The 14107-nt window shown below is 45.0% G+C and overlaps 2 protein-coding genes across 3 annotated transcripts in view; both read left to right on the top strand.

Annotated features, from left to right (window-relative positions):
• Positions 1-14107, top strand: part of LOC124861402 (NLR family CARD domain-containing protein 3-like) — a 373247-nt gene that overhangs the window by 239643 nt on the left and 119497 nt on the right. The window lies entirely within an intron of this gene.
• xdh (xanthine dehydrogenase) lies at positions 740-13262 on the top strand. Its single transcript, XM_047355121.1, has 35 exons — positions 740-990; positions 1403-1460; positions 3357-3453; positions 3581-3689; positions 3855-3981; positions 4074-4135; positions 4266-4355; positions 4442-4522; positions 4740-4887; positions 4969-5061; positions 5187-5338; positions 5642-5735; positions 7240-7349; positions 7583-7767; positions 7838-8000; positions 8087-8176; positions 8253-8422; positions 8498-8621; positions 8694-8813; positions 8919-9015; positions 9089-9213; positions 9530-9663; positions 9735-9822; positions 9914-10000; positions 10084-10275; positions 10353-10498; positions 10940-11021; positions 11118-11213; positions 11501-11704; positions 11859-11911; positions 11994-12108; positions 12324-12389; positions 12483-12671; positions 12754-12921; positions 13014-13262. Exons 1-35 carry the CDS (start codon positions 889-891, stop codon positions 13062-13064), a joined length of 4068 nt encoding a protein of 1355 aa, XP_047211077.1. The 5' UTR covers positions 740-888; the 3' UTR covers positions 13065-13262.

Raw genomic sequence — 14107 nt, 5'->3', positions numbered from 1 at the left:
AAGAACGTTTTGAAGTGGTCTAGTCAAAGTCTGGTCTTAAATCTGATTTAGATGAAGGAAAATATTCTTTGCACTAGGGTCGGGTTGGTCTGGAATGACTTTTATCATCATTTAAATTTCCATTTTGGTTTTACTCAGTTTATCTTGTTTCATATTAACATTCATTTAATGATCAGAAACATTCAAGTGGGACAGAAAAGCAACAACTGAAGACATCTGCCAGGGGGTAAATACTTTTTCAGAGCTCCGTATAATCATTTAATCATTGTATGTGTGCATGTATTTAGCATTTCATGCATTCGTTGTAAGTTTGAATGAAGAAGCTTTGCTTCTTTTTCTGCTCTGTTGGGATTTTACTGATTTTATTCTGGTTTTATCGACTCACATCTAGACTCAGAATGATCATTTATTGATGTTTTTATTCTACTGATCATTTATTTTACTGCATATTTATCACTCAGCAGTTTTCTGGTGTTAATGTGATTAATAATTATCTTGCCAACTGTAATATTTAGGAGCCTTTCCAACATGTAACCTCACACCTCTTTAAATCATTTCCTCGCTGCATTAGCTCCGCCCACCAGATGTAAAACAGGTTACCTAACCCGTGCTGTACTGCTGCAGCTTCTCTGGTGACCTTTGACCTGTAGGTAGAAGCCTTGCTGTGAATAATTAGCCTACAGAGGCGTGTAATAAGTTTATTATTAAAGTTCTTACTATTGCTGGATCATCCTCCCTGCAGCAGTTACTTCAAACTGAGACCGATTCTGCTCCTGTTGGACCATCACTGTCGCCTCGGGCCATTGGTTCTGGGAGGAAGGAGGAGGAGGTGGAGGAGAGATCCAGACCTTCCTCCAAAGGAAGAAAGCTTCATTTAAGCTCAGCAGGATGGAGGCGATGCAGGACACCACCAGCGTGAGCAGGACCATGGCTGAAACTCAGAACCGGACCGGGTCTGATGAGCTCATCTTCTTTGTGAATGGAAGGAAGGTAAGACTAGATCAGATCCATATTCCAGTGATCAGGGATTTAATCTGATAACTTGCTGCATGCTTGCTGTGAACATTCACTGATCTGAGGTTCCTTCTGTCCCGATCCGAATGCTTTAAGCTGGAAAAAAACTTCTTCTGTGGTTCTTCTCAGCAGGAAGACTTACCATATACAAAGAACCTCTCCAGTTAGGTCCAAACGGACAGAGTGAATAAAAGCAAGCAGAACGTGGTATAAAATCTGTGACTGAAGACGCTGTGAACCATTCACATGACAGAAAATACATCTTCCATTTCACCTCACCAAGAACCATGGAGCTATTTGTTCCACAAGGTTCTGGTTTCAGAGCCCAGTGCTCCAGCATGTTCTGGTTCTGTTTTATGAGTAAAATCTAGATGTTATTCTGTTGCAGATTGTTGAAAGGAACGCTGACCCTGAGATGACCCTGCTGACGTACCTGAGGAGAAAATGTAAGATCAAACCCACATTTTATCAACCCTCATTCATTTAGATGTGAAATGAACTGGATCTGAAATGGTTCTACACTGACGGGCCCACGTCCAGCAGCCAGGTTTCACTGGCTTCAGAACTGAGAAATCACCTCTAAACTCTTCACACATTTTATCCTGTTTAGTTCAACCTGGTTGGATAAGTTTTCACACCCTTGAACTCATGCGTGTTGAGTCCGGTTTTGGTTACAGAGAACCAGAAGGATCTCATGGTAGCAGTCAGGAAAAGGTCCAACCATCTCCACAGCATGTAATTAGCTCTGCTGCCTTGCAACAAGAAGGTCCACGGTTTAAATCCTGAACCTAATAGAGGTTGAATGTTCTTCCTGTGCCTGATGGGTTCTCTCTGGGTACTCCTGCCTCCTCCTACGATGCATAAACCTGACTGTCAGGTTATCTGGTTACCCTGAATTATCTGGAAGCAACAGAACTGGATGTTATTTCAATCAAAGGTGGAAAAACTGTAGAAATAATGAATCGTGGTCCATGCAGACATGCAGCATTTTCCCTCAGAGGTTGCTTCAGTGTTCACTGGGAGGTCAGTGACCGTCTCTTACAGCTAAAGTCCAACTGTTTTCTACAAGCCTTCTGCCAAGCTAAAGAATGATGCACCAATCAGAGAGCAGGATGTCAATGTTACGTTTTCTGTTAGTTGTTTTTAACCAAGGTTAGGACGTCTGGGGCGTCCAGCTGTCCACGTGAGGACAAGGAGGACTTCCAGGTGTCTGTGTCCAGACAGCAGTGTCCATGTGTCCTTCCAGACTCAACTCAGATTTATTCATTAATCACTTTTCTAATTAAACAGGGGTGGGTCTACAGGGGGGTGTGGGGAGGGTATGTGGCAGCTGCCCTTCTAACTTTTATGTAAAATCAAACAATCATAAATTAAATGCTAATCACTGAAAAAGCTTCTTGTAGCCTCCAAATTAAATCCTAATTTATCAAAATGATATAATTGAAAATATAATCTTTGGTCCCTGAGTAACGTAGCTACGGCCCTGGTCTGCCTCCCGCTCCACGGCCGTACGATGTTTCAGAGGTAGAGACGGTCCGTCTGCGACCCAGCGGGTCGGAGCCGCTCGGTGGGCTTCGTTGGAGCTTTTTCCCTCTAAAACGCACTTATGAAGAGATTAGATATGAAAGCATGTTTGGGGCCTTCAGGCTGAAGTTTCACTGATGGTTCTATAAGATCATTTACACATACTTCACTGAGGAGGTCCTGAAATGCCACCCTGCTTATAGACCCTTTGCCACTCCTGCATGAAAATACATTAAATATAACAAATAATAAACGTTTATGAAGGAAAAGTAAAAGAGCTCCCATTCAGTAGTAACCACAGGTGTTGTGGACCAAGAAAAGGACACCATGAACAAATCCATGAGACTCAAGTAATGCTCACAGCGTTGGGACAAACAGAGAAGAGTCAGAAGCATCTGATCATCAGGAACCTGGAAGAGGTGGAGGTGTCTGATGATGTAGGAAGAGGTCAGCCCACAGACAAACAGGAGGATCTCCGATCAGCTCCAAGCATCATGAGTAACCGATGGACAGGAGCTGGCAGCGCCAGACTGTTGGTACCTGAACCTCACTGACCCAGAGAGAAGAAATGAGGGCGTGGACGTTAGTTCAGCTTAGCCTGAAGACAAAACGATTGGCTTAAAATGACTTCTAATTTACATCTGTACCTTCTGACTAATGTCCAACAATGTTCAGGTCGGTAAATAACAAGGAGGTTTTTAAGAAGATCAGCAGTCAGAAGGTCAGAGTGTGTTCCTGAGACCGCAGCTGGACTTAGAAAAGTTCTTTCAATTATTGGCTGATTTCCATGTAAATTCCCCATGTCTGTGTTCTTCCAGTGGGTCTAACAGGAACCAAACTGGGCTGTGCTGAAGGGGGATGTGGCGCCTGCACCGTCATGCTGTCCAGATACCAGCCACACTCCCAGCAGATCCTGTATCCTTCCACTGAATGTGTGCGTTGAAGAAGCCAGTCATGTGCTTCCATCTGACTTCTGAGGTTTTTCACATCACCAAATTGATTTCACAGCTGCTCAGTGACATTTATCCTGAACTGAACTCAGTCATCACGCTGTCAACGCCTGCCTCGCCCCGCTGTGCTCCCTACACCTGGTTGCCGTGACAACAGTGGAGGGAATAGGGAGCGTGGCGAGAAAGCTACATCCTGTACAGGTAAGGTCACACACCTGCTTCAGGTAGAGCAAGTTGTTTCTTCATTCAGCACGTGTATCACCTTTAGTATCTGCAGATGAAAGAAAGTCCTCAAGAAACCCTTTAACAGGCGACCTTTGACCTAACCCTGATAAACACCATTCATGTTTGTATCGTTGCATTTAGGAACGGATTGCTAGGTCTCATGGCTCACAGTGTGGTTTCTGCACACCGGGAATCGTCATGTCCATGTATGCGCTGCTGAGAAACAACCCCACACCAAAGATGGCCGACGTGGAGGACGCCTTCCAAGGTTCTCAGCCTTATTAGTCTCAGCTCATAGGAGTAACACCAGCCAGAATCCAAATGTTTTCACTACATTAATGAAATAATCTTTACTCTCAGGAAATCTGTGCCGCTGTACTGGATACAGACCTATTCTAGAGGGATACAAGACATTCACAGTGGTAGGAACACCTCTACAGATGTCTTTAGTAACTTACAGACCAGTGGCTCTCAGCTGTACCTGTGGAGACAGTAATGACTCCCAGGTGTCCACACTGAGACCGTCACAAATGTCTTTTATTACTCCTCTAGGATGGGGGATGTTGTGGAGGCAAAGGGAAAAATGGCTGCTGTATGACCAATGGGAACGAAGCTTTCCAAAACTCAAAGGACGATACCGAGGCAAGTCTGACTAAAAGCCAGTATTAGTACTAAGATTTTGCCTTGATCGGCATGTTTGAAGCAGTGAAATGTATGGTATTTCACAGGAGGCCACATCTCTCTACAACACGGCAGACTTTGAGCCTTACGACCCCACACAGGAAGTCATCTTCCCTCCTGAACTTATGGTAAATCACGCAGGCGAACATACCAACACAGGAAGTAGCCTAAAAGAAGTGTCAGAAGTTAAAAAAGGCTAAAATTGATTCATATGTTACATATAAACCAGAGTATCATCAACATACAGTCGAACGTAAGAAAAACTGATTATGTAATGAATGACTTTAGCTGATTTTTAAAATATTTTTCTGCTTCCCTGCTCCCTTTGCCTTCCTCCTGCCACAGAATTTGTCTAAGTGTCAAAGTTCATCACGTTCTCTATGTTTCCATGGAGAGCGGACAACATGGCTGCAGCCGGAGAGTCTGGAGGAGTTTCTGCTCCTGAAGTGGAAACATCCTGATGCTCGAGTGGTGGTGGGAAACACTGAAGTGGGTGAGTCTGCTGTGGTCCAATCTTCATTCATTCATTCATTCATTCATTCCTTCATTCATTTACTCACTGTCCTTGTTACAGGTATCGAAGTCAAATTTAAGAACCTGGTGTACCCAGTGATCCTGGCTCCGGGTTTAATCACTGAGCTGAATGCAGTGACGCACTCTGAGGACGGTGAGAACGACTCTTGCTGACACCTTTACAGCAAAAACTCCTGAAGAACCACATCAGAGAGACAAAAACATCATATCATTTCTAAATAAACATCTCAAGATATGACAAAAGCTTCTTGTCTTCAGGTATCGTATTTGGGGCAGCATGTACTCTGAGTCACATGGGGGCCGTGTTGAAGGAGGCAGTGCAGAGTCTTCCTCCACATCAGACTGAGGTCTTCCAGGCAGTCTTGGAGCAGCTACGATGGTTTGCAGGACAGCAGATCCGTAATGTAGCTGTGAGTCACTGATTCAGTCTGTGGACAGTTTCTAAAGACACATTCAGTATCAACCGGTAGAAGATGTAAAATAATCACATGGGTGTCTAGAACCAGAATGTAACTCAGGTTGGTACAGAGGATAGGGATCCGGGATCCTGGCATTTTGCAGACTTTTTCCACAAAGTAAAGGAGTTTGGTTGAGTAGGGGAGGGGCTCATGAAGTTGAAACTCTGAGCCAGGATGTGATTTGGCTGGTCAGGTATTATTAAAACACTGCTGTGATTAAATGTTTGAGCTGTATCTGTGTTGTTCTTCTTTCAGGCTGTAGGAGGAAACATCATGACAGCTAGTCCCATTTCAGACCTCAACCCTGTTTTTATGGCAGCAGACTGTAAACTCACTCTGATGGACAAAGGTAGCACTTCTTCTCAAGACCAATCAGGACCTTCTGTTTCTGTGTGAAGTTTATTTTAAAAGGAGCCATAAATCCTCATTATGCTGTCAGTGGTAATATGTTGGTAAGATACTGCACAAAGTTTACACTGAGACTAAAGTCCAGACTGGACATTTTTCTGCCTGTAAACAGTCTGTTACACAAGTTTTTATCAGCTTGTGTAACACAGTTTTTAATGTTTTCTGACATTAGTGAAGCCTGTTAGCTCCAAGTACTTCAGGTAGAACTTCTGATTTAGGCCTTTGTAGATGATTAACAGTAAACCTACATGCATCACCATAAATACAGCGATAGGAAAATTAGGTTTTTCTGCTGCTCTGTAGGATCTAAGAGGGAGCAGCCGCCAGGTCCTGCTAATTAAAGCACCTGATTAACTGATCATCTGTGTGAGCGCCCATAGACTGCTGGAGACAGGCACCAGCTTCTCCGCGACCCGCTATGGAAGAAGCAGTAGAAAATGACTGGCCGACTGACTGACTGTGTCAGCGCCTCAGTAAAACAGGAGTTTTCTCAGTTTTCTGCTGTAAAGCTTCCAGGTGTGTGTTAGCACAATGCCAGAACGGAAAGACACCAGCAATGACCTTAGAGCAGCAACTATTGCTGCCCATCAGCCTGGGAAGGGCTAAAGTTCATCTCCTAAATATCTGAAGTTCATCATGCAGAGAGAAAGATTATTGCCTTGAGGAAAACATCTCAGACAGCTGCCAGTCTTCCCAGGAGTAGACGTCCCGGCAGATTCAGCCCAAGGTCAGAGCGTGAAGCTCATAGAAATGATCAGTACCTTTAGAGCTCCATTTCTGACTCTACAGGCCTCAGTTAGCAGGTTAAAGGTCATGACACTGAATCAGTCTGGCTGTTTGGAAGGGTTGAAGGAGAGAGCCTCTTCTCTCTAAAAACAAGATGGCTGCAGGACTTAAGTTAGAAAAGCTGCATCTGAATGATGGACAAGAACTCTGGGACAATGTTCTCTGGACAGATGAGACCAGATGAGATGTTTGATCATAAAGGACAGAACTATGACAGAGGAAACCAAAGACAGCATCTCAGCACAAACATGTCATGCCAACTGTTAGACCCAGTGGTAGAGTGACGATGAATTGGGCTTGTTTTGCAGCTACAGGACCTGAACACCTTGCAGTCATTGGGTGGACCATGACGTATTCTAGGTGTCTGAAATAGACCTCAGCCTGACTGAAATGCTGTGCTGTGACCTTCAGAGAGCTGAGCACGGACATTGTCTGCAAATGACAACGAGCTGAAATAACAATAGAAAGAAAATTGGACCAAAGCTTCTCTCCTCTGATGTGAGGGTCTGATAAAACCACCACTGAGTGTTTGCTGTCTAAGGGGGGGTTACTATGTGTTCGATGGTGCGGCTGACTTTTTCCCATATCCCAGAAGTATCCTGAAAACATTTCCGTTTACAGTATGACTGCACCATCACGTTCACTTCTCTGTCCACTAGATGGCAGTCGGGAGGTTCAGATGGATGATCGCTTCTTCACAGGTTACAGGAAGACAGCTGCACAACCTCAGGAGATCCTGCTCTCCATACACATTCCCTACAGCAAGAAGGTAGGTGTAACATCACCAGTCACATCATAACCAATGTCTCTCCCCAAGCTAACGTACTCTAAATTCCCCAAACTGTCATGAACTCATGTCTTGGAACCTTGTGGACAACTCCATTTGTCACGAGACCAATTTGAGCTACCAGAAAACATCTTATATCGAATAGCAATCTCCACCTACAACCTGGACACCTTCTCAGTCTTCTTTGTGACACCTAGCATTCCCTCTCTCCACAGAGTCAGTTCATCTCAGCCTTCAAGCAGTCCCCTCGCCGCGAGGATGACATCAGCATCGTCACCGCTGCAATGAGCGTCATTTTCTATCCTGGGACTGATATCGTTAAAGACCTGAGGCTGAGTTATGGCGGCATGGCACCAGTGACGGTGCTGGCCACAAAGACGGCGAACAGACTCCTGGGAAGGTAGAAACTACACTGTAGAGATGAAACTGTTACAGGAAGACTGGATACAACAATGAGCTGTGTCATGCAGGCAGTGGGGGGAGCAGCTTCTTCAGGTGGCTTGCTCCTCATTGGCTGAAGAGATGAACCTTGACCCCTCTGCACCTGGTGGTATGGTGATGTACCGGCGAACCCTGACCCTAAGCCTTTTCTACAAGTTCTACCTGACGGTTCTGCAGAAGCTCAGATTGCAGGTTTGTCTCATTGAGTTCAACTTCTTGCATCCAATGAAACTAAAATTGGACTACCTTTAAAGACAGCTGATTTGTTGTCCTATTAGGGTCTCAGTGTGGAGGAGGTTCGATCAGAGTATCTAAGGGCCACCGAGATTTACCATCCAGAGACACCGTCCAGTGTTCAGGTCTACCAGGTACAGCAAACACACCTCCACCAGGGAGAGAAACACATATGCTGTCCAGAAAGGTAATTCTCTTCTCCACCTCCAGGCAGTGCCAGAGGGGCAGAGCACAGACGATGTGGTGGGTCGTCCCATAATGCACCTGTCAGCCCTGAAGCAGGCCACAGGTGAGGCGGTTTACTGTGACGATGTGCCTCTCTACGAGAATGAGCTCTACCTGGCCCTCATCACCAGCACCAAGGCTCACGCTAAGATACTGTAAGACATACTTCAGACACACCTACACAGCAACACACACACCTGCCCGTCTCACCTGCCTTTCGCTTCTTGCAGCTCTGTAGACGTATCAGCGGCAGAGCGGCTTCCTGGAGTCGTCTGCTGTCTTTTTGCCAGTGATGTTCCTGGCAGCAACATAACTGGAACGAGACGAGATGAGACGGTCTTTGCCGACGGCCAGGTGTGTTTCTGTTAGGCCCACCAATCAGGTGACTCTGTCACGTTCAGGTTAATGATGTTTCTGTTCCCACAGGTCACCTGTGTTGGTCACATCATTGGTGCCATGGTGGCTGATACTCAGCTTCATGCTCAGAGAGCTGCCAAAGCTGTGAAGATCCAGTATGAAGAGCTAAAGCCTGTTGTCACCATCCAGGTGAGACAAGAAACACCTGAACAGCTCAGGAATAATCAAGCTGGAATTCACTGAATCACATCCAGTTGTATGAAAATCTAACTTTCATTTTGTTTTCTTTGACAGGAAGCCATCGTTGCCAAGTCCTTCTATGAACCAATCAGAACCATCCAGAGTGGAGATCTGGAAACAGGGTTTAAACAAGCTGACCACATACTGGAGGGTAGGACCATCTCTGTGCATCTACAGCATCTGATTCTGGTTAATCAGATATTAATTAGTCAACTGTCTCTCAGGTGAGATTCATATTGGAGGTCAGGAGCATTTTTACCTGGAGACAAATGTCACTCTGGCTGTTCCCCGAGGAGAAGACGGGGAAATGGAGCTCTTTATTTCAAGTCAATCCCCTTCTGATTCTCAGGTAACACTCAGAAATCTGGAAAATGAAATGCTGAAGAGTAGATGATTAAAGTCTGCAACACAGGTACATCTAAAGATGCTGTCAGCCAGTCTCTAAGACCATAATTATCTCCTCAACTGTGCACTGCAATTTCTTCTGGTAATATCAAGTTTAAATTTCCAGTTTTGTCCACTTTCACTCCAATTAGAGAATGTGTACCGCCAGAAAACAACGAAGTGTCAGTAAAGCATTCCCTACCAAAGACCCCCTCCCATCCAGGGATGCAACTCGACATGACACATCCTCTGTGACCCTGTTCTATTCGTCTCTCCTTTAGTCTCTTGTAGCGAACGCCCTGGGGGTCCCAGCAAATAGGGTGCTGGTACGAGTCAAGAGGATGGGTGGAGGGTTTGGAGGAAAAGAAAGTCGAACCACCATGTTGTCCACTGTTGTGGCTGTGGCAGCAAATAAGTAGGTGTGCCCTCGCCTCGTGTTTTCCAACGCTGAAACTACAAAGATTTAAAGAGGTTTGTGTGTTTCAGGCTGAAGAGACCTGTCAGATGTATGCTGGACAGAGATGAGGATATGCTGATCACTGGAGGTCGACACCCCTTTTATGGGAAATACAAAGTACATAGACACCCCCAGTTCACCTGTGCTACTGACAGAGGTAACGATGTTGTGAGTTGGATTTAGCTTCACTCCTTGTTTTGTGTTGTAGGTTGGTTTCCTACAGACTGGTAAGGTGGTTGCTCTGGATGTGGCTTTCTACAGTAATGCTGGAAACTCCATGGATCTCTCTCTGGCAGTGAGTATCCTCCACAACCAGGACTCCTCTAAATTTGATCATACAATATGTCGATGACACTTTGCTCCTTTGTACTCATTCAGATTATGGAGCGTGCTCTGTTTCACATGGAAAATTCATACTGTATACCAAACGTGCGAGGCCAAGGCTTCCTTTGTCGCACTAACCTGCCATCCAACACAGCCTTTAGGGGCTTTGGAGGTCCACAAGGAATGATGGTCGCTGAGAACTGGATCACAGATGTGGCTCATAGTCTGGGCTGCTCAGCTGAGGAGGTATGTAAATGAATAAACATACCAGCATCTGAACTCTGGTGTAGGAGTGACCAATCAGTGTGTCTGTTCCCCTGCAGGTTCGGCGGTTGAACCTGTACTCAGAGGGTGAGTCAACGCCCTACAACCAGGTCCTGCATGGGCTCACACTGGATCGCTGCTGGGACGAGTGTCTTTCAAGGTCTGAATATGAACAACGGCAAGCTGCTGCCAATCTCTTTAACAGGTAAAACTTCTCGTTTAGACTCTCAAGTCAATTCATTTTAAGGAAAGTTTCAGGTCCAAACTGACAACGTGTTACCAGACAAGTAAAACAGCTGGACTGATGGATGTTTTTACCTTCTAAGACGGAGAGCTCTTTCCTATAGAAACGATACTTCTGAAGGAGCCTAACTGACCTGAGCAAACATATCTGAGCTCTTGTCCACCTTTACAGCAGACAGGTGTCTCTTACAGAGCAACTTGCAACCGATGAGGCACACCTAGGGGTATTTCTTGACATAAACCATCCGATAGGAAAGATAAAGAAATCAAAGAGGCTGCTTAAAATGCAAAACTGTTATGTGTCAATAATGCCTGCCGGCAAACTTGATGTTAATTCTGCAAAAAGTCAAATAAGTTCAGATATAAAGTGGTGCATAACAAGCTTCTTGTGTTTTTGTATTAGCCAGAACCGGTGGACCAAACGAGGACTCGCAATAGTGCCAACAAAGTTCGGCATCAGCTTTACAGCCACCTTCCTCAATCAGGTTCGCTCTGCTGGACAATGATCTGCTGGTGGTTTTTAGTGGAATCTAAGGTGTTTATGTGTAATTAGTTTGACCTTCGGTGTTCTTCGTCTTTAGGCTGGTGCTCTAGTTCACATCTACAGAGACGGTTCTGTGTTGTTGACTCATGGAGGGACTGAGATGGGTCAGGGACTCCACACCAAGATGGTCCAGGTACATAACTGAAAAGACAACTTGTTAATACATACTTCTCTTTACATGGACAGAAATGATCAAATTATCACGTTTTCAGCTGTTGTTTGACCTCATTTTTAAACGAATTGCCCCACCTTCTGGCCATCATAAGAACAGCAACTTACTGTGATTAGAAAATTACAAAATAAATTCTAACATCGCAAAACATGCAAGACGATAAGTTTGTTGCAGGATAACCTAGGTTGAACTGCAGAAAACTGCATCATATGCTTTCCAACTAAAAAAGGATGCTGGATTGTCTCCAGGTAGCCAGCAGGGTTCTGGGTATTCCCTGTTCAAAGATTTACATCTCAGAGACCAGCACCAACACTGTGGCTAACTCCAGCCCCACCGCTGCCTCTGCATCCTCTGACCTCAACGGGGCGGCCGTGCACAATGCCTGCGAGACGCTGCTGAAGCGCCTGGAACGGTATAAGACCAAGAACCCTGAAGGATCTTGGGAGGACTGGGTGAGTAGAACCGTTGCCGTCACACAATCTTGGTCTGTGATGTTTTTTCTATTTCTAGAGTCCAGTGTTTTAACAACTGAAATGAGTTAAACAACTCGGGTCATTAAATATCCCAATCCCACGTCAGCCATAGATAACGGTTTGTGTTTCATAGGTGAAGGCTGCTTACTTGGACAGAGTCAACCTCAGTGCAAACGGCTTTTACAAGTGAGCTTTCAGATTCAGTGGTTGCTTTATTATGAGTTTAATCAAACTGAAACAGTTTTACAGCTTTTCTTTGCTGCTTCAGGACTCCAGATCTGGGTTACAGCTTTGATACAAACTCAGGCAGAGTTTTCAACTACTACAGTTACGGAGTGGCTTGTTCAGAGGTGGAGATTGACTGTCTGACTGGAGCTCACAAGGTGTGCACCAACCAAATCCACAAATACAGTTAAAGCAAAGTATTACATTCTCCTACAGGGTGTTCCACAGGGATGTGTATTCGGGCCCTATGGGTTTAGATGGGAAAGTTAATACAGTCCATGTTGATTTTACATTTCTTAGTTTTTTTTTAGATTTCTTTTAGTCTGCTTCATATGAACTGAAGACTAACTATTTTACATATTTTCTGTGGCAGAACTTGAGAACCACTATAGTGATGGATGTAGGTCACAGTCTAAATCCAGCCATCGACATCGGACAGGTTAGTCTTTAAACCGTCTGCCGTGGTTGTTGATAGTGGCCAGTTTCACTTGGAGCACCAACCTCTGGTCTGAATGTTCTCTTATGGACGCAGGTTGAGGGGGGCTTCATGCAGGGTCAGGGCCTCTTCACTCTGGAGGAGCTCCATTATTCCCCACAGGGGGTCCTCCTCACTAGGGGTCCTGGTTCCTATAAGATTCCAGCCTTTGGTGACATTCCCACTCAGCTCACTGTGTCGCTGCTCCGTGATGCTCCCAATGATAAGGCCATCTTTGCCTCCAGGGTAACATCCCTGACTCTGCAGACAGAAACATCACCGCTCTCATGTAGGGTAAGACTTTTTAACCACATTTTATCTCAATCAGGCGGTGGGTGAGCCTCCTCTCTTCCTGGCGTCGTCTGTTTTCTATGCCATCAAGGACGCCATCAGAGCCGCTAGGGCGGAGTCAGGAATGACGGGACCTTTTAGGCTGGACAGCCCAGCTTCTGCCGAAAGGATCCGCAACGCTTGTTGTGACCAGTTCACCAAACTGGTACAAGAAGCTTTCATTTTTTACTGTCACCGAGATAAAAACTCTTATGATTCTGTTTGTTTTATTCTGGGTCTCTGCTGGTTTCCTTCCAGTGTCCTCCTGCTGAGCCAGGAACCTTCAGCCCCTGGTCTGTACAGGTGTAGCAGAGGAAGCAGCTGTTGCTGATCAACCTGTGGAGCACAGAAGCACCTAGTTTAACCCAACTCATCTCACTGATTACTGGTTGATTGTGATGAACTGCTCTGTGGTTCTGGGATTATTTTTATACTCACTCATATCTGCTGCTGCCACTCGTCCAATTTATGTTCTAACTGTCCCTGAATAAAACATTATGAAACCTATTTCAGTTTGAGTGTCCATCTATGTCTTATTTTTCCAACAGCGGTGTAGCTCTCAGCACAGGGTCAGAACAAACCTGCATTTTATGTTATGACCTGCAGGGGGGGCTGTCATTTCAGAAAATATTGTATGAAAGTGAAAGAGGTTTCTATGCAAGACATGAAAAAGGCTCCAAGTGAAGTTTTTAAATGAATTTATGGATTTAATCCCTGGTTTTAGGCTTATAAAGTTTCCTGCTTCCAGCTGTCAGTCAGGTCCTCCCCTCACTGCTTTCAAATCAGCTTAAAGTTTGTCAGATCTTTTAAACGTCAGCACATTTCCTTCAGTTAACAGATTGCAGTGACCATATAAGGTGTTCCTGATAGCGTAACCCAGGCAACCAGTTTACTAGCATACATGTCTGTGTATATGTGACTGTTTTATACAACTCTGTAGCCTGGTTTGGTCTGAGGCTGTGCATGAAATGCAACGTCTCATTGCATGTAAGCTAATTAGCACATCTATTAGCACCAGCAGGTTAGCATGAAGCTACTTGGTTTAAATGTTGTGTATAAAGGTTAGCGAGTGTTTTTGTTGGAGATCCCCAAAAGCCTGTACAGACCTGGTAATTATGGGATGTAGGCTTCCTGTAGGCCTGTTTTTATTTGTTGTTTTTGCTTTTTTTAACATGCTAAACATTCAGAGATGGACACAATGTCCAGACATGCTTGACTGGTTTTATTCCACCCAGTTCACTACTGGGATAGTACCTCCACCAGCTCAGTGTTAAAGCTCAACAGCGCCCCCACCAGGATCCTACTGTTAAACACATCTCCTTTGGTTTAACTGGACATTTAGACTTTATTGA

The sequence above is a fragment of the Girardinichthys multiradiatus genome, chromosome 24, assembly GCF_021462225.1.
Source record: "Girardinichthys multiradiatus isolate DD_20200921_A chromosome 24, DD_fGirMul_XY1, whole genome shotgun sequence".
In the NCBI taxonomy this organism is placed as follows: Eukaryota; Metazoa; Chordata; class Actinopteri; order Cyprinodontiformes; family Goodeidae; genus Girardinichthys; species Girardinichthys multiradiatus.
Note: the sequence above shows the minus strand (reverse complement) of the source record. Positions and strands in the feature narration are given on the sequence as shown.